Source organism: Trichomonas vaginalis, chromosome IV (assembly GCF_026262505.1).
Source record: "Trichomonas vaginalis G3 chromosome IV, whole genome shotgun sequence".
In the NCBI taxonomy this organism is placed as follows: domain Eukaryota; phylum Parabasalia; order Trichomonadida; family Trichomonadidae; genus Trichomonas; species Trichomonas vaginalis.
The window spans coordinates 10,824,591-10,846,239 of NC_067206.1; the positions used below are offsets into that span (position 1 = coordinate 10,824,591).

The following is a 21,649-nucleotide window of genomic DNA, read 5'->3' on the forward strand; positions in this document are numbered from 1 at the left end:
GAAAAGTATAGCACATTTTATTGCAAACAAGATGTAAGAATTTTAAGAGAAGGTTTTGTTAAGTTCCGCAATGACATATTGAAAGAATTTGATTTAAACGTTTATGACTACGTTAGTATTTGTTCTATTGCTAACAAATTGTTTGAGAACAGAGTGTACTTCCCGAATGGAAATTTATATGACCTCTCAAATAAACCAAGAGAATTTATTTCGAGATGCATTCAAGGTGGAAGATGTATGCTGTCAGATAACATTAAACAAAAGAGCGAAAAGAAACTCATTGCTGACTTCGACGCTGTTTTATTATATCCATCAGCTATAGCAAGACTTTATACTTTAGAAGGTATTCCAAAGGTTATGAAGAAAGAAATGTTAAGCACAGAGTATCTCATGAAACATTTATTCGATGACGACCAAAAAGAACCCATTGGTGAAAAGTTTATGTCCGGCTTCTTTGTTCTCATTAAGATAACAGAGATTGGAATATATAGACACTTTCCTTTAATAGTTTGTGACCCTGAACTAAATCCAGAACTTAACGTTCCCAGAAGTTCAAACACTTGCTGTTTAATGTATGTTGACCATATAACATTACAAGACCTCATAAAATATCAAGGTGTCAAATGTGAAGTGTTGCAAGGATACTATTACGATGGAAACAGAGATATTAGAATAAGAGATGAAGTAAAGAAGTTGTTTGAGTTAAGGTTAAAGTATAAGAAAGAAGGAAATCCTTTGCAAGAAAATATAAAGCTCATTCTGAACAGTATTTATGGCAAAACTATTCTATCTCCTATTGAGTCAAAAATAACCATAGTAAATGACAAAGATGCTATAAGATATGCCATCAGAAACTACAACCATATAGTGAAGTTCGAAGGTTTGGATGGTTCAGATAAAACTATTTTCAAGCTAACGAAAAGCATTTGCAGACACTTTAACTTCTGTCCACTTGGTGTTAACATTCTATGTCGAAGAGAATAATGTGTGAAGTATTCTGTACTGCTGAGGACTTAGGAATGGACATCTTTTATAGCGATACGGACAGTATGCATCTCTACAATGAAGATATCCCTCGTTTAGCTGAAGAGTTTGAGAAACGTTATGGAAGAGTTCTCATTGGTAAAAACCTTGGTCAATTTCATAGCGACTTTGCAGAAATCACACCTGGAAAACAAAGTTTAGCATACAAGTCAATATTTTGTGGAAAGAAGACTTACATAGACTTACTCACGAATGATTTAAATGAAGTTGCATTTCACTGCAGAATGAAAGGCGTGAAGCAAGATGTTATTGCTTTAACCGCTAATGAAATATTTCCTGACTCTGTTCAGTGTTTCTATGATGAAGATAAAGGTTTAATGGTTCCGCAAGGAACATATGACAAAGACTCTGAGTTCAGTTTAATGAAACTTTACAAAGCACTTCATGATGGTCAAGAGATTGGATTTGACTTATGTAAGTCTTCTAGTCCTTGCTTTGCTGAAAAGTTTAACTTCTCAATAACGACTAAAATAAGCTTTATTCGTAAGTTGAAGTTCTGAGGTCATTTATTTTTGTCAGCAATGAGGTCATTCGTGATAAAAATAAAACTAGCGGCAAGGGCGAAGCCCATGTGGTCATTTACAATACTGCGATGGTAGAGTTTAAGAGTTGTGCTTCAATGTAGAGACAGTCCTTATGGTCTGGAGGCAAGAACACTGGGCAGTTATGGTCATGAGTGGAGAATATGTCTATCCAAAACTCACGATTGAAGCCAGTTAATTTATAGTATTTAGGGTTAGGAAGTGGTGAAGTTCTTGTATGACCAATGAACTCATTTTCAACTCCCTTACTTAAGTTTGAATATAATATAGCTTGCTTTCTATCCAAATGCCAGGTGTTACAATCTTTGAAAATTCATTTTTCCTCGGAAGCATTGCATCATAATTGAAAACATTCTTGAAATCATCACTTGGTTCAGAGATTTGAAATCTTATACGTAATGGATTTTCTTTCTTTTTAGCGACTTCATTGAATGGTGAGAATACAACAAACTGATAGTCATGAGTTCCATCTTCATTTTCATTAAATTCATAATGAAAGTCTATAAGTTGTGGCTGACTACCTTCTTCTTTCAGTTGTGCAAGAAACTCACGTAAAGGCTGTAAAGTTTGTACTTCAATGTTAAACTTTTTCTCGAACATTTCATTAAATGAAATCATACATTGCAACAATGTTGTATCGTCTTTAAAGTATTTGTATATGTGAATGTTTTGGGCGCTTAAAGACTGTTCGTCATTTTCTATCTCGACTTGAAGTATAAAGTCAACCTTTCTGAAAGCACGTGTTATATACATAGATGTTATGCCAATGTACTTCTCTTCATTTATGTTCACAATCCAGTCTGTTGGAAACTTAAACGTTACTCTGTTCCACTTTATTTTGACGTCAGGTTTTTCACTACTGAACGCAACAGATAAAGGTATTTGTCTATACATTTAATTCGGATAAAAATAAACCATTTACTCTTTCTTTGCTTCAGCTTCTTTAGCTTTTGCTTCAGCTTCTTCTCTAGCTTTCTTCACCAGTAGTCGTGGGTTCTTTTGTCTTCCAGCAGCTAATGCAGCAAGTTGTTTTTCACTAAGTTTTCTCTTTGGTCTCTCTGGCTTTTGTTCTTGTTTTTGTTCCTTCAGTTCGGATAAAATTTGCTCACGAATTTCTTTCTTCAATGCTTCAACATCTATGACCCCTTGGGTCTTGTCCGTAGGGCTTGTCTGAGTCATTTGACTGCGGATAAAAATCTAACTTAAAACTTTAACCGATGTAAAATGAGCTTGTCAAAATCAGAGCGAGAGTCTATTATATTAAATGACGCAAGAGGAATACAACATCCTTTCTATTACGTAAGTCAGAGTAAAGATGGTAAAATATACGTAAGAAAAAGAAAGGTTCCATTAGCGAATGCAGAAAGCGACAACATTAAGGTGCATGGCAAGGGTGAAGTCCACGAAGCCCATATAAAACCTTCTGTTCAAACTGAGCCACCAATAGAACCAGAAGAAAAGAAGCCAGATGTACTTTCAATAACGAACCAAGAGCTTATTGCAAAGTTCGTGAATTTCATTGAAAAACAAACCGAGTCAAAGAACCCTGACCCACCAGTGAAAGAAGTTGAGACAAAAGAGAATGTACAGTTCATTGAAATGTCAAGAAACAACTTCCACCACGAATGCCAAGAAGAAGAGTGAGAATAATGAAGTAAATAGATATTTTTATCTGAAGTAAATACATGCAGAACGAACAGTTAAACGAATTTACTCCAGCAGAGCATATTCATCAGATTCGCTCATATTTCGATATCATAGACAATGCAGTTCAAATTGGTGACACTAATAGAAAATATTCTGACGCAAAGATTCCATCACAACCTGGAACTGCTAAAGATAACACATGGGTAACATTCAATCTCTCACCTCCTGGTGAAAATATGTTGGACCTTTACAATACATTCATTACGTATAAAATGGAAGGTCAATTTATTGTAGATAAAGAAATTGGTTCAGGTTCCAATAAAACAAACCCACCAGGATTTTGGATTGGTTTCGATGACGCTTTCTATGCAGTTGCTGGATATCAAATCCTTGCAAATGGTCGTATCGTATATTCTCAAGACAACGCAAGAGAAGAAGCATATATAACTTCAAACTCACAAACTACCGAACAAATAAAGAAAGTAGATGTTTTCTCAAAGACTCGACATGAAGATGTATGGAGTCATTCGGGAACATGCAGAACAGGACAAATTGTTAGTGGTCCAATTACAGCAGGAAAATCATTTGATTTTAAGCTTCGTTTAAGAATTCCTGTTAGAAGATTCCTTCCATTAGAAGCTATTCGATTTATTCCAGCTTTTGCAGGAAACATTCAGCTTAAAGTAAAGTTCAGTAGCGACGTCTTACAATGCACATCTATATCTGTAAATGATATCATTGCTTTCAATCCAACTCTTAAAGTTGCATTTGCTTCAGATTCAAATCCACCGACAAATAAATTTGTTCCATGGAATGAACCATTCACTATGATAACAAAGTCAGTAGAAGCTAGTGGAACAGTTACTATTACAACTGTAACCCAGCAACTATTTCGAACAAAGATGGATTTTAATGAATGTTTTATTCATCCAAAGTCATTCTCTTTAGACCCTAACATTTATACAGAACTTGTAGAACATTATACAAACGAGGCTTTATGTTTTCCTGTTAAAGTTATGGATTGGATTCCTATGGACGGTTCATTCTCAAAGAATACAGATAGTTCAAGTGCAACATTTACAGCAGCTTATACGCCTATTAATGTTAAAAGTATTTGGGCACTATTTAGAAAGAAAGACAACTATTATGTTAATTTTGAGAACCCTAAGTTTAAATATCTTCAGCTTTCCATGGGAGCTTATGGAAATATGCTGCAGAACCCGAAAAATCATATGGACCTGTATTTTATGAAATGGTTGCGAACGCTTGCAATACAAACAATGATATGATAGGATTTAATGAAGATGTTATGAGGTCATTGGTGGATGATGGTAGTGTGGAACATAAATGGGATAGCTATGACAACACACATTTCTTATGTGGTTTTCCAACAGAAGTGGACTTTTGCTTCCAGCAAGGTCAAACATCTACTGCTCCAATAACATACAAATTGTCTGTTAAAGGACCTATTGAACTAGCAACTGAAAATGTACCAAAGCCACTTATTGGATTTATGAGGGATTGTTGCTTTGCCATTCAGGTGCGTGCTAATGGCATCCCCATAATAAGATTAGATGACTATAACTTAGCTACGGACGACAGTGAGGAATAAAGGATGAACGTTTATTTTAAAGCTTATAAATGAGTTCTTCATCAAGCTCTCGTGAACCTTCACCATCTATGAAACAAACTTTACCAAACGATTATGGAACACCTATTGAATATTTCTTACGAGCTGCACAATGGCAAAGAGCAGTCTCACCAAGGTTAGGTGTTCCACCAGCTCCTGTCAAAAATAGCATTTGGTCAAGTCCTTATATAAGATATGGTCTCCCACTAGGTTTGCTAGCTACAGCAGGAGCAGTTATGATGTTGAAAAGAAATAAAGCAAATGTTGTAAATAATACTGAAGTAGCTGAAGTTAAACAAACTCCAACACCTTCGCCAAAACCAACGCCTTCAATGACTCCTGAACCTATGGAAGTACAAACTCCTGTTCAAAAGTCAACTCCTAAACCGACTCCAACATTTAAACCAGAACCTACTCCTCAAATAAATCGTAAAACTCCTGCGTTTCCTTACTGAAAAAATAACGTTATTTTTATTTAATATTAAAATTTTTATTTGATTGAAATGACAAATAAAGTCACTGAAGCAATGAAACAAAAGTTTTTGGTAGAATACATTAAATCAGGAACTATTCCAGAAGGTTTTTACATTCATACTATGAAGGATGGTAGAGTTCAGTTTAGAAAGATAAAGCAACCATTAGATAAAGAAGGAATTTTGAGAAAGATTAAACTTCATGAGGACAACATTGCTGAACTTAAGAAGAAGTTAGAAGAGTTGGATAAAGGAAGAGAGTTATAAAGCAATGAATTCAACAGGGTAGAAATGAGGGTAGAAATGAGGTTAGATCTAACCTTCTACCCTAAATTTATTTTTGCGCTATGTTTTCATACGTGTGAAGTCGTTAGTGAAGTCGTTAGTGAGAACGATAGTGAGAACGTTAGTGTGTACGTTAGTGTGTACGTTAGTGAGAACGTTTATTTTTTCATGCACGTGCATTGTGTCGCGGGGAGTTGCCATGGGCAATGACCTGCGCACAATATATAACGTACAGAGAGGTGAGATGAGGTGGTTTATGTGATAAATACTTTACGTGGCAGAAATAGTTTAAGGTTATTAGAAATATTGCATATGCGATGTAAAATATACGTTAGTGGTTTTGTAAAGTGTCAGATTGACATAACTTTGGTAAGATGGAAGGCAGTGCCACCATACCGAAGACATGTATACTAACTGCAACTGTTGTGGAAAGTCAAGAAAAAGAGTTACAACAGACCAAAACAGACCTAGTAAATGCTTTCTTAAGAACGAAAAGTCAGGTAGGACATTATGCTGCAGATGGAACATATGTGCCAGCTGGTGGAACTTATATACCACCAAACCCTCCAAGAGAAGCACCTGCACCAGGACTACCTAAAACATTTACATCGTCACATGGACACAGACACAGGCATGCACCAAAACCAACACAACAACCAACAGTTCAAAATCCAGCACCACAACAACAACCAAAACCAACAGTTCAAAACCCTGCACAACAACCAACAGTTCAAAACCCTGCACAACAACCAACAGTTCAAAATCCAGCACCACAACCAAAACCAGCACAACAACCAACAGTTCAAAACCCTGCAAAACAACAACCACAAACAGAGCAAGGACATAAAAGAAGTAGAGAAAAAGGAAACCAAGAATTCTTAAAAATGCTTAAGGAAGATTATGGTTACCCAGATACTCTTGACTTTAGTGACAGATATAAAGAAGCTATTAGAAAGTTCAAGGAAGGAAATACTGACCCGAACCTATTTAGCTTTATGGTTCAGCATCAAATCGGATATAATCTCAAACCTGGAAAATACAAGCTCGCTAAGGGATATGATTTAATAGCATATCATCCAAATGACATGAATGAATTTACTCCGAGATATTTGATGTCAGAGCTAAATGATAATTCAACTCTCTTCATGAAACGCGTAAAAAATAGAGACGGAACGAAAGAAGAAAGGTTTATGAGTCCGGATGACTTAGATAGGGAACTTGTTAAAAACGGTCTCGGAATATATGAAATGCCACCAGATGAGGTACAAGAAACTCAACAGGAAGAAGTTCAGATACAACCAGACATGGAAGAAATAGTTCAGCAACAACAGCTAGAAGAGCCTGAAGGAAACAAACAAGTCCCTCTTTTGGAAACTAACTTCACAGAACTAGATGAAGATTTGGAACAGCCGAAAAATCTTGACCCTCAACAAGTGTATGCGGAGAATATGGAATCTTTCCAAGAGTCTAAGAAAAATTCGGCTGACATAGTAGAAGAATATCGAAAAATGTTCACCGACATACAAAAGACTCCAACATCAGATGAAAATATTCAGCATAGAATGGAAGTACTGAAAGAAAATGTACGCAAATACAATAATCCTTTTTACTTACGACCATATAACGTTCAATCTTTGGCTGAACTCGGTGAAAATAAAAGGTTAAATTTCAACAAAACATATAGAAATGAAACATTGTTTAAAGTTCATTCAGAACCTAACCAATATGGAAACAAACCTACTTTTGTTTCTGCAGACTATGGAACTACAATGAGATGGGGTCATAAAGCTAATCCGGATAGGTGGTTCATAAACTTACAACCTCAATTCCAAGAAGTTGTAGACGCAATGGAAGTGAATGGTGAACCAGATATAGCTGGTATTTTCAGCGCGGCTTTAATGCCATTGAAAGATATGAAAGATGCAGATATTTTGGACCAGTATGAAATGAACATGGCTGATGGAAATATAACACCTGACGTTCTAGAACATTTATCTCAAAGAACTACACAGAACCATAGAGATGGTATATTTGGTGAAGAGTTTAGAAAGAGAGTTAGGGAGAGAGAAGGAAGAGAACCTATTGTACATGACCTTGCAAACGAAAGTTTGCAAAATGTCATAAAAACTTACTTTGCAGACAATGAAATGAGAAGGGATGAATATTTAAGAAAACTCAAATGGACAGTACCAAATGAAATGTTAGTATTGAAAAACATGTTCCTTGACAAAATAAAACCAACTACAGAAATAAATGACGCAAGACTGAAACATTGGGTAAAAGCTTTCCCATTCACAAAAGATATTATTGGTTACATGGAAAGAAAACCAGAATGGCTACAAAAACATATATTTGGAAACGAGCTTATTCCATATGGACAAGCTCTGTTTGAAGAGCTTGAACCGGAAACTCAGGAAAGAGTCATGCAAACAATAAGCGAAGACTCAAATACAAACTATGACAAAATCTTTCTAGGATATAGGTTACCTGAGATGGGCGACCAGAGCCCAAAGGCAAAAAGGACATGGGAAATTTACAACATACTAGGTGAACATGAGGCAAAGATGCAACAACTTGAAGCAGAAGGCAAGTTACCAAAAGCGACACCAAAGAAGAAGAGAAGAGTAGAACAAAGTGAAAGTAGTGAAGAAGTAACTTCATCTAGTGAAAGTAGTGGCAATGAAGGAAAAAGAAGAGTTAAAAACTCAGTCAGGAAGAAAGTAAAGCTTGGTCCGAGTGGGTTCTATTATGACACATAAATCCAACTATTCTATATTTTTACCCATATGATATGTACGCCGCTCAGAATATAACGCCAACAGTTTTGGATGCCATGAACGGAAATGTTTCCGAATGGTATAACGAATGCGACAATGCCATTAGAAGGTCAGAAATAGTTCCTGGAACTTACGAATATACAACTGCTGTTTCTTATGGAAACGTAGGTGAGTTTGGAGAAGGTTCTTCAACAACAGTAGATATTGCTTGCGACAGGTTTCATATTATTTCTATTGACAACTCATTCTTATATGTGGAACAAGACATTGAAATAAAACCTTCTGCCAAGTTGTCTGACAAGAAAGGTTGCAATGGAATTTTCTATGTCGGATACCAATATGCTCCAGAAGTTTTCATGGGATATAAGATATATTCTAACTCTGACTTAGTTCAAACAGTAACATGGGCAAACTATGAATGGTTCGCTTTGAGAAACTCAGTACAACCACAAGCTAGAGAACAAACAGACCAGTATGCAACTATTGAGAAAATAAGAAGACTTGACCCTAACGTTCCAGGAGTTTATGTTAACCTTTCTGGTTCAGATGGAAATGCTGTCACTAAAGTAAAACTGAAACTTAGAGTTCCTTTGTCATCTTTCCTCATCTTCAGGTTTTTAAGATACTTGCCAAACTGGGCAGGAAAAATTTCTATTGAACTTACTCCAAGCAAAAATAACTTAGTCATTGCACCAACACAAGACCCATTCACTATTACAGAAGTAGTGGGAACAAATAAAATGTCATTCGCCGACTTTTGCAAAGACAAAGTTGACTTAGACTTTGGTTTCTCAAACCTCAACACTGAAGTAAACTATTATTTCAATGCTGCTGGAACTGCTTGGGACCCAGTTAAGTTTACATGCGAACAGTTTGAATGCAAGAGAATAGAAAGCAGACTTGCAGTCTATATGTTGGACCCAGATATTTCAAATGCTTTAGCTGCCAAATATATTGCAGTTCCACTTATGTTCCCTATACACCAAATATCTGTCAAAGACTTTGCAGGTGAAGTTGGAAACCAAAATCCAGGAGCCGCAGGTGCAAGAACAGATATTGCTTTAACAACTGCAATGAAACATGCAGATACTATGTTTGTACTGTTCAGACGAACTATAAATGACTATTCTTGTTTCTACAACCCTGGTATTAAATATCATATAAACATAGATGGCAAATATTATCCAAGAGAAGAATATTCTACAGTTGAGGATATGAGGTCATACAACTTGACATTAGATGCTATGAACTTTAACAACAACTTCACAACAACCATTAACCCTGAAATGCAAAATTCTATTATGCCATATGTGAAAGTATGGACTCATACAGGAGGTCAAAAAACTCAATATACAAATGGAGACCGTTCAAACTTTTGGCTTGGCATTCCATTTGCTGACTCAGAAGACTTTATGGGTGGTATTTCAACTGTTGGTACAGTACAAATACAATATACTGGTGACAGAGACGGTCCAGATGAATTGAGAGCAAAGAAGTTTACAAAACCAATAGCACTTTTCACGGAAGATGCTCTTTTGAAGATTCGTTCGATGAAACCTGCTGGGGCTCCTCAGATTGGCATAACGACAGCTTCCATCGAGCAGATTTTGGCAGCAGGTCAGTAAGTTGTTCTTGAACTGACTTCTCTCCGTCAAATATTGACAGTACGCCAGTTTTGACATAATATTGTATTATAAACTTTCCTTTAGTAATATCTGTAAGTTTTGAAGTTATATTTTTGTCTGCTTCAAGAACTTTCACCATTTCAGTTATACCAACTTTCTTTGCTTTATGAAAATATTTAGGTTCAGCAAAGACTGCTATTCTATAACATTTTCCATTGTTTGTGTAAAGAACTATTCTGTCAATGTATTTGTATTGTTTGTGAGTATAAACTTTGTTCTGCTTCAATTCAATAAGATATCCGAATACGTCCATCTTTTTATTCTAAGTAAAATGTCATTTCCGAAAAATAGAAGCGTAAGTGTTTCAAAAGGTTTAATGGCGGTGGCAGATGTGAAGTTAAATTCACCAACTCAAACAAACAGTCAAAGTGTTGTTGTCAATGTCAAAGACAGAGATGTTGAAGTGGGGAAACCATACGAAGACGAAGATGGTATAACAATTGTTCCTGTAAAAGAACCAACATATCCTGAAGTTAGCAGAGACTTAAGTTCTGTTGCAGATATTCGAAACGACTACCAACAACTGAAAGACAAACTTCAAACTCAGGAGAAGATTTGTCAAGCTTTAAGTATAATGTTAAACTTGGTCGAACACAACCCTGTAAAAGTGAACTCATATGTCATTGCACCTCATGAAGTTTTGAAAGAACTATTGAAACTTTTGACAGAGGCAGACGATATAAACATCAAAGAAATAGAACCCGACATTAGTTGCTGTGGTGTTTCATATAATGTCATTGACAAGATATACGTTATGAAAGGAGGTGAAACGTTGAACTTAAAATATAGTTTCCCAGACGTCATAAAAATATTTGACGACCACAACATTTCATTAAAATTTATTTGCTAAGTAAATGGCAGAAGATATAATGGTTTATACTATTACGACTAAAAACCCTGAGTCATATAATTCTATAACAACAAACTTACAAAGTCCTCAAGGACGATATTGTAAACTAACCTTAAACACAATGACGACTAAAGCCTGTTTTGCTCTTTTGACACCAGAAGACTTTATTGTTGTGAATGGTAAAAAATACTCCTTTGAAGATACTTACTCAGATATACCACCAACAGGTTTTGTTGACTTATTTAATACTTTAAGGACGGGTGTAACATGTGCTGCAACTAGAGCAGGTTTCATTATGTTTGGATGTCCGACTGAGTTTACTATAAACGATATGAGCTATAATACAAAACTTATTTCTGGTTTTTACTACCAACAGTTTCCTATAACAGGAAAAGGTGTCATACAAGGAATGTCTATTCCATTGACATTAAGCACACCAATCTTATATATTGTTTCAAACTTAGGTTCAAAGTGTTATTCGAATGTCGACAGAAACTATTATGACCAAAAGATACTTATGCGTATAAACAATACTTTCTCTGCTGGTTTGCCTATTGTTCATTCGAATGCAGAATTTTCAACCTTAGTGAACTCAAACACTTTGGCAAGTATAACGTTGACATTAGTTGACGCAAACTTTGTTCCTGTAAAACTTTTATGTCCTATGTATTTGTCAATGACGGCAGAAAGTTTCGAATTGGAAGATGCAACTGGTGAAAGTATTGTATTACAAGAACAACTTCAACAACAAATAGCTCAAGAACAACAAATGCAACAAATGGAACAACAAAGTCAAGAATAAAAAAATAATATTTTTTTATTTTTATAAAAATGTACAGAATAGATGTTTCAGATTTTTATGACTTCCAAGCATTCAGAAATATGTGTCCATTTAGAGACTATAACAAAGCAGTCGAGAATTTGAAACGTTTAGTCATTTATGTTGACTCTGCCCCAGAATGTTATGTCATGAAAGAATGGGATGTTGTCTTTAACAAACCAAGAGCAACAATAGTTTCAGAACAAGAATGTAGACAGAAACTTAAGAAAATAAAAGTTGTACAAGTTGGCATGAAGATGTTAGATGCTTGGGATATCTTATTGTCAAAACTTGAAGATTTTTCAGTTCGTGGTATAAAGTTCTATACACCTTCTCCAAACTTCTATTCTATCTTCACTGGATATAAATACGAACAAGTAGAATGGAAAGAAAATGTTATAGAAGCTTGGTTAGACCATGTCAAAGAAATTATATGCAATGGAAACGAAAAGGTTTATGAGTATATCTTATGTTGGTTTGCAAACATCTTACAACATCCAAGTGCTAAAAATGAAACTGCTCTCATTATAATTGGAAAACAAGGAACAGGTAAGAACACATTCTTTACAGATATCTTATGCAAACTGTTAGAAGGTTATTCGAACCCTAATATGACAAACTTAGAAAACATCTGTGGCAAGTTTAACTCCTCAATAGAGAATATGAAACTTATAGTTTGCAATGAACTTCAAAGTATAGATACAACAAAAGTTTTGAACTCAGATGCTTTGAAGAGTCTTATAACAGACAAAGTTGGAGTTGTTGAAAGAAAGTATAAAGACCAAAGAGTTTGTGAAAATGTTGCAAACTTCATTATGGTTTCAAACAATGCTGTTCCGATGAAGTTAGAAAGTTCTGACAGAAGATATGTAGTTGTCAGAACGTCAGATTCTCATATGCAAGATACAGGATATTTTGACGACTTAGCAGAAACTTTGACATCTGACTTTTACAACCACTTGTTCTCATATTTCATGACATTAGATATTTCTAAGTTCAATCCAAGACAAATTCCACATACCGAAGAGAGACAAACATTGTTAGAAGCAAACAAGAGTGTTTATGAACTGTTCGTAGATGAAACTGACTTTGTGTCATTAGATGAAAGGTCATTGTACGATTCGTATAAACAATATTGTCAAGAATATGGTTATATGGCAGCTTCTAAACGAACATTCTTGGCAAATGTCAAAAGTCTTTTAGATGTTCAGAATGGTGTATATACAAAGAAAATTTTTTCTGAGTAAATTTTAAAAAAAATATTTTTTATCCGATAGAAAAGATGACGAAATATATTTCAGTAAACAAGTACATGTCAGGACTTAAAGAAGAACTAGACCCATTCACATATTTAAATGTTTACTTCTACCATTTTGAAAAGTCTTCATTCAGCAAAGTTTGGAACATCGAACCAGTTAAGTTTGCTATTGTGACTAAAAATGGTGCGAAATTTGAAGACTTAGACATAGAAGGTTTGTTAACAGTCAAAGAAAGTTTTGACAGAAGGTTCTCAAACCTTAAAGAAGGCAAAGCATACAAACTTGTTATACCTTATGAACCAAAGAAAGACAGACGACTATGAATATTATGAGTCTAAAGTTGTAGAAGTTCAAGGTAAATTGGGTAAAAAGATTTTAGAGTCTAAGCCAGTGTTTGCTCCTAAAGAGGAAGAGAACATTGACATTGACCCAGAAATGTTCTAAAAATAAAATTTTATTTTTACATGTCAAATTTCTTTTTCTCTGGAACTGGTTTAGGTTCTTTCTTCTCTTCTTCTACTTTCTTTTCTTTCTTTTCTCTCTTCTTCTTTTCTGGTGGAGTTATGTCAAATTTCTCAGAACCATATTTATGTAAAAGTTCTTTGTCCTTTAATAGCTCATCTATTCTGTTTTCTATTTCATCTTCAAGAACAGCGCATGTGTCTTCTTTGCATTCTAAGAACTTTTGTTGGACTTCATCTTTCCAATCGGCGTCATTTCTGTCAACAAGTCTGTCATTGACAAATTTTAAGACTGCTCTTTGTAATGTTTTATGGTTCTTGTCATATTCCCAGAAACAGAACTTTAGAACAAATTCACCTTTCTTGTTTACACTATGTAAGATTTTATGGTCGACAGATGTTTTGCTGTCAAAAAGTTTGTCTCGAATATAGATAGCGAAATCGCTAGACATTTTCTAAAAGATAAAATTTTTAATTTTCTAAAAAATAGTTAGAAAAAAAGTTTGCTGACATTGACAAGAAATTGAGAATGTTTTAAATAAGAACAAGGTGAAGTTAGAAAATGCTCAGATAAAACCTATACATGACAAGTTCTTATTTGCTCAGAATGGTATAACAGGTCTAATTGCACCACCTGGGTCTGGTAAGACTTTCACTTATCTTAAAATGGCTGCACAACAACAAGAACTAGATGAGAAGAACCCATTCTATGAGTTAGTTGTTATTTGTTCGACTTCTGGTCAATTTGACCAAACCGTCAATTCGTTCAAAGATATTATAAAGAAGTCTAAGTTAGTATGTATAAAGGATACTGAGTTGTTAGATTGGATAAAGAAGTACCAAAGAAGAGTTTTGAAGTATAATGCTATAAATGAGTATATAAATTCTAAGTTTAAAGACCCAAATGAGGAAATGCAGAGAATATTAGAGAAGAAACACTTCAGAAACAAACAGAAAGAGATAGAATACATTTCGAAGAAATTGCAATCTTACGATTGGAAAACGTACCCTCATAGATGTCTTCTTATCTTAGATGATTTCGCCTCTCATCCTTTGTTAAAGAACAGAGAACAAGATATGTGTCGAATTCTTAAGAAGCTCAGACACTTTAACATCTCAGTCGTAATATGTGTACAGACAGCAAAGAGTTTAAGTAAGGATGTTAAAAGAATACTTACTGACATAATACTTTTCCCCGGATTGTCCGAAGACGATTTCATGGAACTTATGAAAGAGTCCATGGCAGGTAAGTTTGACAGACATAAACTATGGGAGAAGTACAAAGTCATACAAGACCCTCATACTTCTTTCAGAATTCATATCTACGCAAACAAAGTTCAAATTGTAAATGGTCAAGCTTGAAAAATAAAGAGTGCATCTACCCTACTTGTTTGAAGTTGTCAAAATACTCTGTTATTTTTTCCTTTAACAATGACAAATCTTCTTTGAATGTAAGTATTGTACAACCTTTAATATCATAGTGTGTTTGAGGTAACGTATCTTGAACTATTTGTTTCACATCTTCATTTGGGGTCATTGAAATCGGTAAGTTTTCGCGATAGAACCAATTTCTGTCAGATTTGTAAATCTTAGCAAGGTCGTAAAAGCTTTTGTTGTTTCTTCTGACTAAATGCAACATAACCATATCTCTGTCTTCTTCTTTCTCCAACTCTTCAGTATAAATCATATACTTATAGTTCTTTTCCTTTCCTTTTGGTACCGAACGTGGTATTCTTTTCTGTATGCTTTTGTCTTTTGCTTCAAGCTTGTTTTCCATCTCTTCACGTTCTGCTTTATATAGTTCATCTAACATCATGAAAATATAACAAGCATAACGAGGTGAAGCCCACATTGCTACAGCGTTTACTAAAAGTCTATGAACATAATAACCTTTCAAACCAGGAGCCAAATTCTTGCGATTTTCGTACGGAATCTCTTCTCTCGGTTTTCCGAGGGAAGCAATCATATGAGGAAATTCTTCTAAAAGTTCTTTTGTCTGTTGGTTTTCAAACCAATGATATGCTTGCTTTGTAGAACGAAGAGCATTCAAAATACTTTGCATTTGGTACATATCGTCTTTGACCGAACGAATGAGACGTAACTGTTTGTTATACTGTATGTACTCGTATTCTTCATTTATAGCTTCATGGACTATAACTGTTGTTGTGTTCTCTGTTGTTGACATATCTGTCTTTACATACAAAATAAAAAAATAAATAAAAATAAAACTAACTTTATTTTTTCTATCTTAAGGAAATTCATGATTTTTGTGCTGAATTCAATAAAAATATAATTTAGGTGAAGAGGTGAGATTTCACCTCTTTTTTCACCTCATTTCTACCCCAGTTATTTTATAAACGTTTCACATGGTAAACGTTATTTTTGGAATTTTGTGAAAACTCAACGGTTTGACACATGCCCTAAAATTATTTTACTGCAGAATTTTGTTGCTGAATTCAATAAAAATATATTTTAGGTGAAGAGGTGAGATTTCACCTCTTTTTTCACCTAATTTTTCACCTCTTTTTTTCACAAGCGTTTTACATGAATTGTACGATGTATATTTGAAATCCTAAACAGTTTTGTAGCTTCTATTTCTTCTTTTAGTACATCGAATGTTTTAACGATACCGAAAGTTTCTTTATACTTCTTCTTGACATCAGATAGAAGGAAATCGTCAGCAGTTGGATAGTTTTTGTTCAGAAATGTCAACATATCCATTTTATTTTCTACCGGCTTCTCTGCTTCTTTCTTTAAGTCTGCATAGTCGTTTCTCATATGTTCTATCTCTTTGACGGAGTAGTTATATTTCCTCATTGCTGCTTTACATTTAGAACATTGCGGATTCATTTTTGCGTTATATTCTGAAACCTTACCTGCTAAAACAACCAAGGCGTCAATGGTTTTCTTTAAATCTGAAGCAGTTGGTTTTATCTGTTCATTCCATACCTTACCTCTTCTATCTTTATCTCTTATCTGCCATACACATTTTGCAGCTAATGAAACAAAGTTGTCGTATGTCTTAAACTCCCCAGATTTATATATGTCAGAGATGTTCTTATATACCATGTCGCAATCTTTGTCCATAACTTTATGGTTGCAATGAAAACCAAGGAATTCATAATTTACCTTTCGTATGAACTTATTTATTTCTACTGAGTCAGTTGCTTTGACTTCAATTTCGTCGAATTCAGGAATAGTTAGTTTTTGCTGCTGAATTTCAGGTAGTTTAGGCAAATGGTCGATGAGGTCCTCCATTTCATAAAGATACTGTTCATTTGTTTCATCTTTCGCACTACAGTCTAAATTACTTGTTAAAAGTTCCTGCTTTATTTTTTGTATTTCTGTTTCGAAAGTAAATGAAGAAGGAATGAAGCTTTTCATTTCTACTAACATAGATGTTGGATTCATGACTAACGAGTTTGGTGCTGTTGTTGTTTGAATTGTTGTTGTGCCGATTGTTGAAATCATATCTTTTATACAAAATAAAAAAATAAATAAAAATAAAACTAACTTTATTTTTTCTATCTTAAGGAAATTCATGAAAATTCAAGAGGGTGAAAAAACAGGTGAAAAAACAGGTGAAATCTCACCTCTTCACCTAAATTATATTTTTTGGTCCGGGAACAACTTTCTCTCAATTGGAGCTGTAGCATACTCTTTGCGTAAGCGGTTCAGACCTTCTTCGAAGTCTTGGTCTCTCTTGGACTGAGATTGGAATTGGAATTGCTGGGGTGGAGCTTGCTGGAACAACCAAGGGTTGGGGAAGTAAGGCATAGGCTGAGGAGGGTAGTTCGGGAAGCCTTGTGGTGGGTAGTAACCTTGAGGTGGAAATTGGTAGTAATTCGGAGGTACTTGCTGGAACTGAGGTTGCTGAGGAGACTGTTGTGGTTCTTTAGGTTCCTCTGGTTTGGGAATGGACTCGGTTGGTGGGACGTCGGACATTCGTTTGTGGCTTAACCGTCGGACCACAACGATAAAAATATCTGCTACTAGCAGTACTTTTACTGACAGTAGCAGTACTTTTACTGACAGTAGCAGTACTTTATCGTCGAAAACCCTCTCAAATTTTCCTTTTTACTGACAGTAGCAGTACTTTATCGTCGAAAACCCTCTCAAATTTTCCTTTTTTACTGCAAGTAGCAGTACTTTTACTGACAGTAGCAGTACTTTTACTGACAGTAGCAGTACTTTTACTGACAGTAGCAGTACTTTTACTGACAGTAGCAGTACTTTTACTGACAGTAGCAGTACTTTTTCTGACAGTAGCAGTACTTTTTCTGACAGTAGCAGTACTTTTTCTGACAGTAGCAATGGTCGAGGTCGAACCTACCGACGAGGCAATTTACCTAATTGAAATTAACGAGCTTGTTAAAGACTTCCTCAGGCAGAATGTAAAAGGCAAGCTTGTTAACGGTTGGATAACGGGAAGGGCTGCCTTGAATCTCGAGATTTCGACTGGAATTCCAATTGAGGTACCAGAAGGCACTCCTTTCGACGACATAAAGCAAGCAAAGAAGGAAGCCATTATAAAGTTCTTTGCCAAGCGTCCTTGGATACTACTTCCAAACAGAGAGAACCCTTTCCCAAGAATGAACCAAATTCTCAAGGGTCTCCTTCACTTCTCTGGTCAACCATTCTACATAACCTGTGAAGGCGACATCCAACCAGTTCAGTAAACATCTCATTTTAACTTCACTTTTTTATGTTTTTTGTGAAAGTGTCAAAAATAAATTGTTTTCATGAGTTTTCTACGATGTTAGAAAAAATGTTATTTTCTAATATCTTCACATTCAATACTTTTTCAGCACTTTTCCGTAGTTATATATGAAAGACAATTCGAGATAAAAGTCATAGTACAATGGAATAATATGTTGCACACCATTTGTTGTGAACCAAACTTGAAAGTCAGAGAAACTATTACTAGGTGGTTCGTAGAATTTAGAAGCAAAGTCATAAAGGTCCTTACCAATACATAGAAAACTATTGTTGCTTGAACTGAAACTTGCATGACACATAACATTTTGAGGGTCAAACACGTTTCTATAAACCATCAAATCTGCTGGTGGAAGTATAAATTTAAATGGACCATCTGGTGGTAATGGTTCGTTCTGGTTTAGTAACCGAAGAAATTGTGCCCAAGAACGTTTGTCTACTTCCCAAAATAAAAACTCTGTATCTCTTGGAGGGTTAATTTCAATCTTTTGAAATGAAACGGTGGAGTTCATCTTGTCATATTCTAGTTTCAGATAGTATGTTCCATTTAGTAAAGAGTCGTATTTTTTTGAAATTCCCAATAATATTTGTTCATTTGAGTTTGAAAGTCATCTAGAGTTTTCTCAAGACTTTCGTCTGAACGAACTGTAAAGATTCTCATTTCGTCAAATTTGTCTATTAGACCATCAGAACCTTCATACTGCCCATGAAAATATACTGCGAACATAAATGCGTTAGTTCTATTTGAAAACAAAACTCTTCTAAATCCTATTGCCTTTGCATCTGAAGGACTTTGAAGCCAACGAATTGGATAGTCAAACCTGTATGCTCGGGATGAAATTTCTTCATCTGAAATAGTCCTACCAGCATTTGTAAAGATATAGTCTAACGGTTTTGTATCTGCTACTTTTGTTCTTTGTTTTTCAACCTGAAGCATTTAATATATGTAAAAATATATTGTTTTAAAATGGTATGCCATTTCATATTTCTCATCTAACAAACAAGTTTCCCAACGGTCTTCTCCAACAAACTCAGCGTACATTTCAAATAAAATAAAAAATGTCACTTTTTTTAAAATAAATTTTTTATTTCATGCAATGTTTTATTTCTGTGCCGTCTTCAAGTATGCCCCAATATTTCCTTTTCGATATTACATGAACTTCGGAAAATACCTTATCTAGCTTAAAACAGCCCATCTTTTCACCGACCATTCCCATTTCAATGAGTTTGTTGTATCCTTCTTCGTTCGTCATGAGTGCGTCAATGTTCTCATAGTAAACCTTCACTTTGGATTTGACTTCGGAGAAGAATTTGTTGTAGTTGTCAAGGACTGCTTTTGCGAACTGAGGGTAAGACCAATGTTCGACAATAGGTTTTAATGTGGTTACTAAGCCACTTTGACCTTGAGTGAATTCGTACTTCAAAACAAAAGGAGAAAACCTTTCAACAAAGTTGTCGACCTTCTCATAATGTTTACTCTTCATCTCTTGAGGTTTCTTAATGGAATATCCCCATGTCGAATTCATAAGCAATTTGAGTGTCATTGCAAGTTTGGGGTTTGAAGCTTTCCTAATATCATACAGTTGTTGTATGACTTTTCCAACTGTATAGTTCCTTCCCGGGAACTCACCATCTTCGTTTGGAATTCCAGTCGGAATATATTGGACAAACCTCATGTATGCAGCGTTAAGGTCGACATAGTATATCTTTTCATCTGAGTCGAACTTGTCGCAACCAATTGGTCCAGTTTGTGGAAATTCAAGTGAGTTTCTTATCTTCTGAGAAACTTCTCCTGTTATCTCATAAACATCGTCAAAGCAACCTGTTTCATATAAAACCTTCTGACCTAACTCAGATGCTCTCCAATACAATTTGACGTCAATTGGATGTCTCAATGGAAGTTTGTTTATAGCATCTTGAAGTTCTTTCAACCTCATTGGAAGTTCTTCTGGTTCAGGTTGGTATCCGAACATACCAACTCCTTGTGGAACTGTGTACTTCTTTTGTACTAGAACTTTGTCTGGAACAACTTTTGGTCTTGCTAACAATGAAAAGTTTGTTTCATCTTTCCAGAAGTTGGGAACGTAGGGTATCACTGAAATTTTTCGACGGCGATCTTTATTGGGATTATTTCAAGTTTAATTGCAAATGTTTGCTAATACAATATCTCAGAACTCAATGTCCAGCATTGGAAGGACCTCAGAAAGCACAAGGACGTACATTTGAAATTAAAGGCATTGGCTCGCTTAAGCTTGAGGATTTTCTATTTTTAAATAAATTTGTTAAACATAAATGATGATGATCTCACATTTATTTGGAAATGTATTATCAAGCAATTCATTCATGATGTAGACAAGTGGTGTGGTCTAATCACTCACAGAAGTCATCAAACACTCTCCACAAAATTTAATGCAACATTTTCTATCAATATTCGACCAATCATCAGAAAACATCGAAATTATCGGATTCATATTAGTTAGTATGGGTTAGTTGGGTATGGTGGCACTGCGCACCTACTTACCCATGATATGTGAATTTGACACTTTACAAAACCGTTAACGTATATTTTACAACACAAACAACAACACCAACTTAACCTTAAATATTTACAAAACCGCCAAGCACTTCACCTCGCTAACGACTTCGCTAACGAACTCACTAATGAAAAAAATAAACGTTCTCATAAATTTTCTTCTATATCTTCATCGTCAATGTTAACTCTATTGTAGTCATACTTGAAGTCATAAAGTTTCTCAAGTTTTGAAATGCATAATCTTGTTAACTTACCTTCATCATCATAAGTTTTTATAAAACTACCATGACAATCTTTATACACAGTCAATGTATAATCTACTGGTCTAGGATGAAGTGTAAAGAACATGTTATACTCAGGAAGGAAGAATAAATGTTTAAATGTATGTTTGTTATATTTTTCGATTTGTATGAGTTGCTTTTGTTCTGTCATTTATATAAAAATAAAATAAAAATAAAATAAAAAATAAACTTAAAAATTAATGATATCACCACCCTCACACGTATGAAAACATAGCACAAAAATAAATTTAGGTGAAGTGGTGAGATCTCACCTCTTTTTTCACCTGTTTTTTCACCCTGTTGAATTCATTGCTTTATAACTCTCTTCCTTTATCCAACTCTTCTAACTTCTTCTTAAGTTCAGCAATGTTGTCCTCATGAAGTTTAATCTTTCTCAAAATTCCTTCTCTATCTAATGGTTGCTTTATCTTTCTAAACTGAACTCTACCATCCTTCATAGTATGAATGTAAAAACCTTCTGGAATAGTTCCTGATTTAATGTATTCTACCAAAAACTTTTGTTTCATTGCTTCAGTGACTTTAGTCGTCATTTCAATCAAATAAAAATTTTAATATTAAATAAAAATAACGTTATTTTTCAGTAAGGAAACGCAGGAGTTTTACGATTTATTTGAGGAGTAGGTTC

General features: G+C 34.8%; 20 protein-coding genes and 3 pseudogenes across 23 annotated transcripts, besides 5 other annotated features; 14 read left to right on the top strand and 9 right to left on the bottom strand.

Annotated features, from left to right (window-relative positions):
• Positions 1-5,701: part of a mobile genetic element that runs on past the window's edge.
• TVAGG3_0068140 (organellar and viral DNA polymerase type B) lies at positions 969-1,544 on the top strand (the record flags this gene model as incomplete). The annotated part of the gene is made up of 1 exon (XM_051221578.1): positions 969-1,544. The coding sequence occupies one exon, from the start codon at positions 969-971 to the stop codon at positions 1,542-1,544; it is 576 nt and encodes a 191-aa protein (XP_051106564.1).
• On the bottom strand, positions 1,624-2,186 carry TVAGG3_0068150 (annotated as a pseudogene). Its single transcript has one exon. A coding segment is annotated over exon 1 (563 nt).
• TVAGG3_0068160 (uncharacterized protein) lies at positions 2,505-2,765 on the bottom strand (the record flags this gene model as incomplete). Its single annotated transcript, XM_051221579.1, has 1 exon — positions 2,505-2,765. The coding sequence occupies one exon, from the start codon at positions 2,763-2,765 to the stop codon at positions 2,505-2,507; it is 261 nt and encodes an 86-aa protein (XP_051106565.1).
• TVAGG3_0068170 (uncharacterized protein) lies at positions 2,811-3,230 on the top strand (the record flags this gene model as incomplete). The annotated part of the gene is made up of 1 exon (XM_051221580.1): positions 2,811-3,230. One exon carries the CDS (start codon positions 2,811-2,813, stop codon positions 3,228-3,230), a length of 420 nt encoding a protein of 139 aa, XP_051106566.1.
• Positions 4,481-4,845, top strand: TVAGG3_0068180 (annotated as a pseudogene). Its single transcript has one exon. A coding segment is annotated over exon 1 (365 nt).
• TVAGG3_0068190 (repellent protein 1 family) lies at positions 4,875-5,318 on the top strand (the record flags this gene model as incomplete). The annotated part of the gene is made up of 1 exon (XM_051221581.1): positions 4,875-5,318. The coding sequence occupies one exon, from the start codon at positions 4,875-4,877 to the stop codon at positions 5,316-5,318; it is 444 nt and encodes a 147-aa protein (XP_051106567.1).
• Positions 5,367-5,603, top strand: TVAGG3_0068200 (uncharacterized protein; the record flags this gene model as incomplete). The annotated part of the gene is made up of 1 exon (XM_051221582.1): positions 5,367-5,603. One exon carries the CDS (start codon positions 5,367-5,369, stop codon positions 5,601-5,603), a length of 237 nt encoding a protein of 78 aa, XP_051106568.1.
• Positions 5,604-5,701: a terminal%2Cinverted (terminal inverted repeat of Maverick-2 transposon ID:TVAGG3_0068010).
• A 294-nt stretch (positions 5,702-5,995) lies between these two features.
• On the top strand, positions 5,996-7,112 carry TVAGG3_0068210 (protein of unknown function, DUF4106 family; the record flags this gene model as incomplete). The annotated part of the gene is made up of 1 exon (XM_051221583.1): positions 5,996-7,112. A coding segment is annotated over one exon (1,117 nt), but the record flags the coding sequence as incomplete, so codon positions are not given.
• Positions 7,113-7,333: 221 nt separating this feature from the next.
• Positions 7,334-16,944: a mobile genetic element.
• Positions 7,469-8,380, top strand: TVAGG3_0068230 (protein of unknown function, DUF4106 family; the record flags this gene model as incomplete). Its single annotated transcript, XM_051221584.1, has 1 exon — positions 7,469-8,380. One exon carries the CDS (start codon positions 7,469-7,471, stop codon positions 8,378-8,380), a length of 912 nt encoding a protein of 303 aa, XP_051106570.1.
• On the top strand, positions 8,413-8,996 carry TVAGG3_0068240 (uncharacterized protein; the record flags this gene model as incomplete). Its single annotated transcript, XM_051221585.1, has 1 exon — positions 8,413-8,996. A coding segment is annotated over one exon (584 nt), but the record flags the coding sequence as incomplete, so codon positions are not given.
• Positions 9,613-10,023, top strand: TVAGG3_0068250 (protein of unknown function, DUF4106 family; the record flags this gene model as incomplete). Its single annotated transcript, XM_051221586.1, has 1 exon — positions 9,613-10,023. One exon carries the CDS (start codon positions 9,613-9,615, stop codon positions 10,021-10,023), a length of 411 nt encoding a protein of 136 aa, XP_051106572.1.
• TVAGG3_0068260 (protein of unknown function, DUF4106 family) lies at positions 10,400-10,933 on the top strand (the record flags this gene model as incomplete). The annotated part of the gene is made up of 1 exon (XM_051221587.1): positions 10,400-10,933. One exon carries the CDS (start codon positions 10,400-10,402, stop codon positions 10,931-10,933), a length of 534 nt encoding a protein of 177 aa, XP_051106573.1.
• TVAGG3_0068270 (uncharacterized protein) lies at positions 10,938-11,735 on the top strand (the record flags this gene model as incomplete). Its single annotated transcript, XM_051221588.1, has 1 exon — positions 10,938-11,735. One exon carries the CDS (start codon positions 10,938-10,940, stop codon positions 11,733-11,735), a length of 798 nt encoding a protein of 265 aa, XP_051106574.1.
• Positions 11,765-13,000, top strand: TVAGG3_0068280 (uncharacterized protein; the record flags this gene model as incomplete). Its single annotated transcript, XM_051221589.1, has 1 exon — positions 11,765-13,000. The coding sequence occupies one exon, from the start codon at positions 11,765-11,767 to the stop codon at positions 12,998-13,000; it is 1,236 nt and encodes a 411-aa protein (XP_051106575.1).
• Positions 13,036-13,456, top strand: TVAGG3_0068290 (annotated as a pseudogene). Its single transcript has one exon. A coding segment is annotated over exon 1 (421 nt).
• TVAGG3_0068300 (uncharacterized protein) lies at positions 13,473-13,925 on the bottom strand (the record flags this gene model as incomplete). Its single annotated transcript, XM_051221590.1, has 1 exon — positions 13,473-13,925. The coding sequence occupies one exon, from the start codon at positions 13,923-13,925 to the stop codon at positions 13,473-13,475; it is 453 nt and encodes a 150-aa protein (XP_051106576.1).
• TVAGG3_0068310 (protein of unknown function, DUF4106 family) lies at positions 14,386-14,835 on the top strand (the record flags this gene model as incomplete). Its single annotated transcript, XM_051221591.1, has 1 exon — positions 14,386-14,835. The coding sequence occupies one exon, from the start codon at positions 14,386-14,388 to the stop codon at positions 14,833-14,835; it is 450 nt and encodes a 149-aa protein (XP_051106577.1).
• TVAGG3_0068320 (KilA, N-terminal/APSES-type HTH, DNA-binding family) lies at positions 14,852-15,439 on the bottom strand (the record flags this gene model as incomplete). The annotated part of the gene is made up of 1 exon (XM_051221592.1): positions 14,852-15,439. One exon carries the CDS (start codon positions 15,437-15,439, stop codon positions 14,852-14,854), a length of 588 nt encoding a protein of 195 aa, XP_051106578.1.
• TVAGG3_0068330 (organellar and viral DNA polymerase type B) lies at positions 16,003-16,869 on the bottom strand (the record flags this gene model as incomplete). The annotated part of the gene is made up of 1 exon (XM_051221593.1): positions 16,003-16,869. The coding sequence occupies one exon, from the start codon at positions 16,867-16,869 to the stop codon at positions 16,003-16,005; it is 867 nt and encodes a 288-aa protein (XP_051106579.1).
• A 135-nt stretch (positions 16,945-17,079) lies between the features above and the next one.
• Positions 17,080-17,418, bottom strand: TVAGG3_0068340 (uncharacterized protein; the record flags this gene model as incomplete). The annotated part of the gene is made up of 1 exon (XM_051221594.1): positions 17,080-17,418. One exon carries the CDS (start codon positions 17,416-17,418, stop codon positions 17,080-17,082), a length of 339 nt encoding a protein of 112 aa, XP_051106580.1.
• A 1,318-nt stretch (positions 17,419-18,736) lies between these two features.
• On the bottom strand, positions 18,737-19,126 carry TVAGG3_0068350 (uncharacterized protein; the record flags this gene model as incomplete). The annotated part of the gene is made up of 1 exon (XM_051221595.1): positions 18,737-19,126. One exon carries the CDS (start codon positions 19,124-19,126, stop codon positions 18,737-18,739), a length of 390 nt encoding a protein of 129 aa, XP_051106581.1.
• A 305-nt stretch (positions 19,127-19,431) lies between these two features.
• On the bottom strand, positions 19,432-20,162 carry TVAGG3_0068360 (DNA/RNA polymerases family; the record flags this gene model as incomplete). The annotated part of the gene is made up of 1 exon (XM_051221596.1): positions 19,432-20,162. A coding segment is annotated over one exon (731 nt), but the record flags the coding sequence as incomplete, so codon positions are not given.
• A 501-nt stretch (positions 20,163-20,663) lies between these two features.
• Positions 20,664-21,317: a terminal%2Cinverted (terminal inverted repeat of Maverick-1C transposon ID:TVAGG3_0068370).
• Positions 20,664-21,649: part of a mobile genetic element that runs on past the window's edge.
• TVAGG3_0068380 (uncharacterized protein) lies at positions 21,318-21,554 on the bottom strand (the record flags this gene model as incomplete). Its single annotated transcript, XM_001298450.1, has 1 exon — positions 21,318-21,554. The coding sequence occupies one exon, from the start codon at positions 21,552-21,554 to the stop codon at positions 21,318-21,320; it is 237 nt and encodes a 78-aa protein (XP_001298451.1).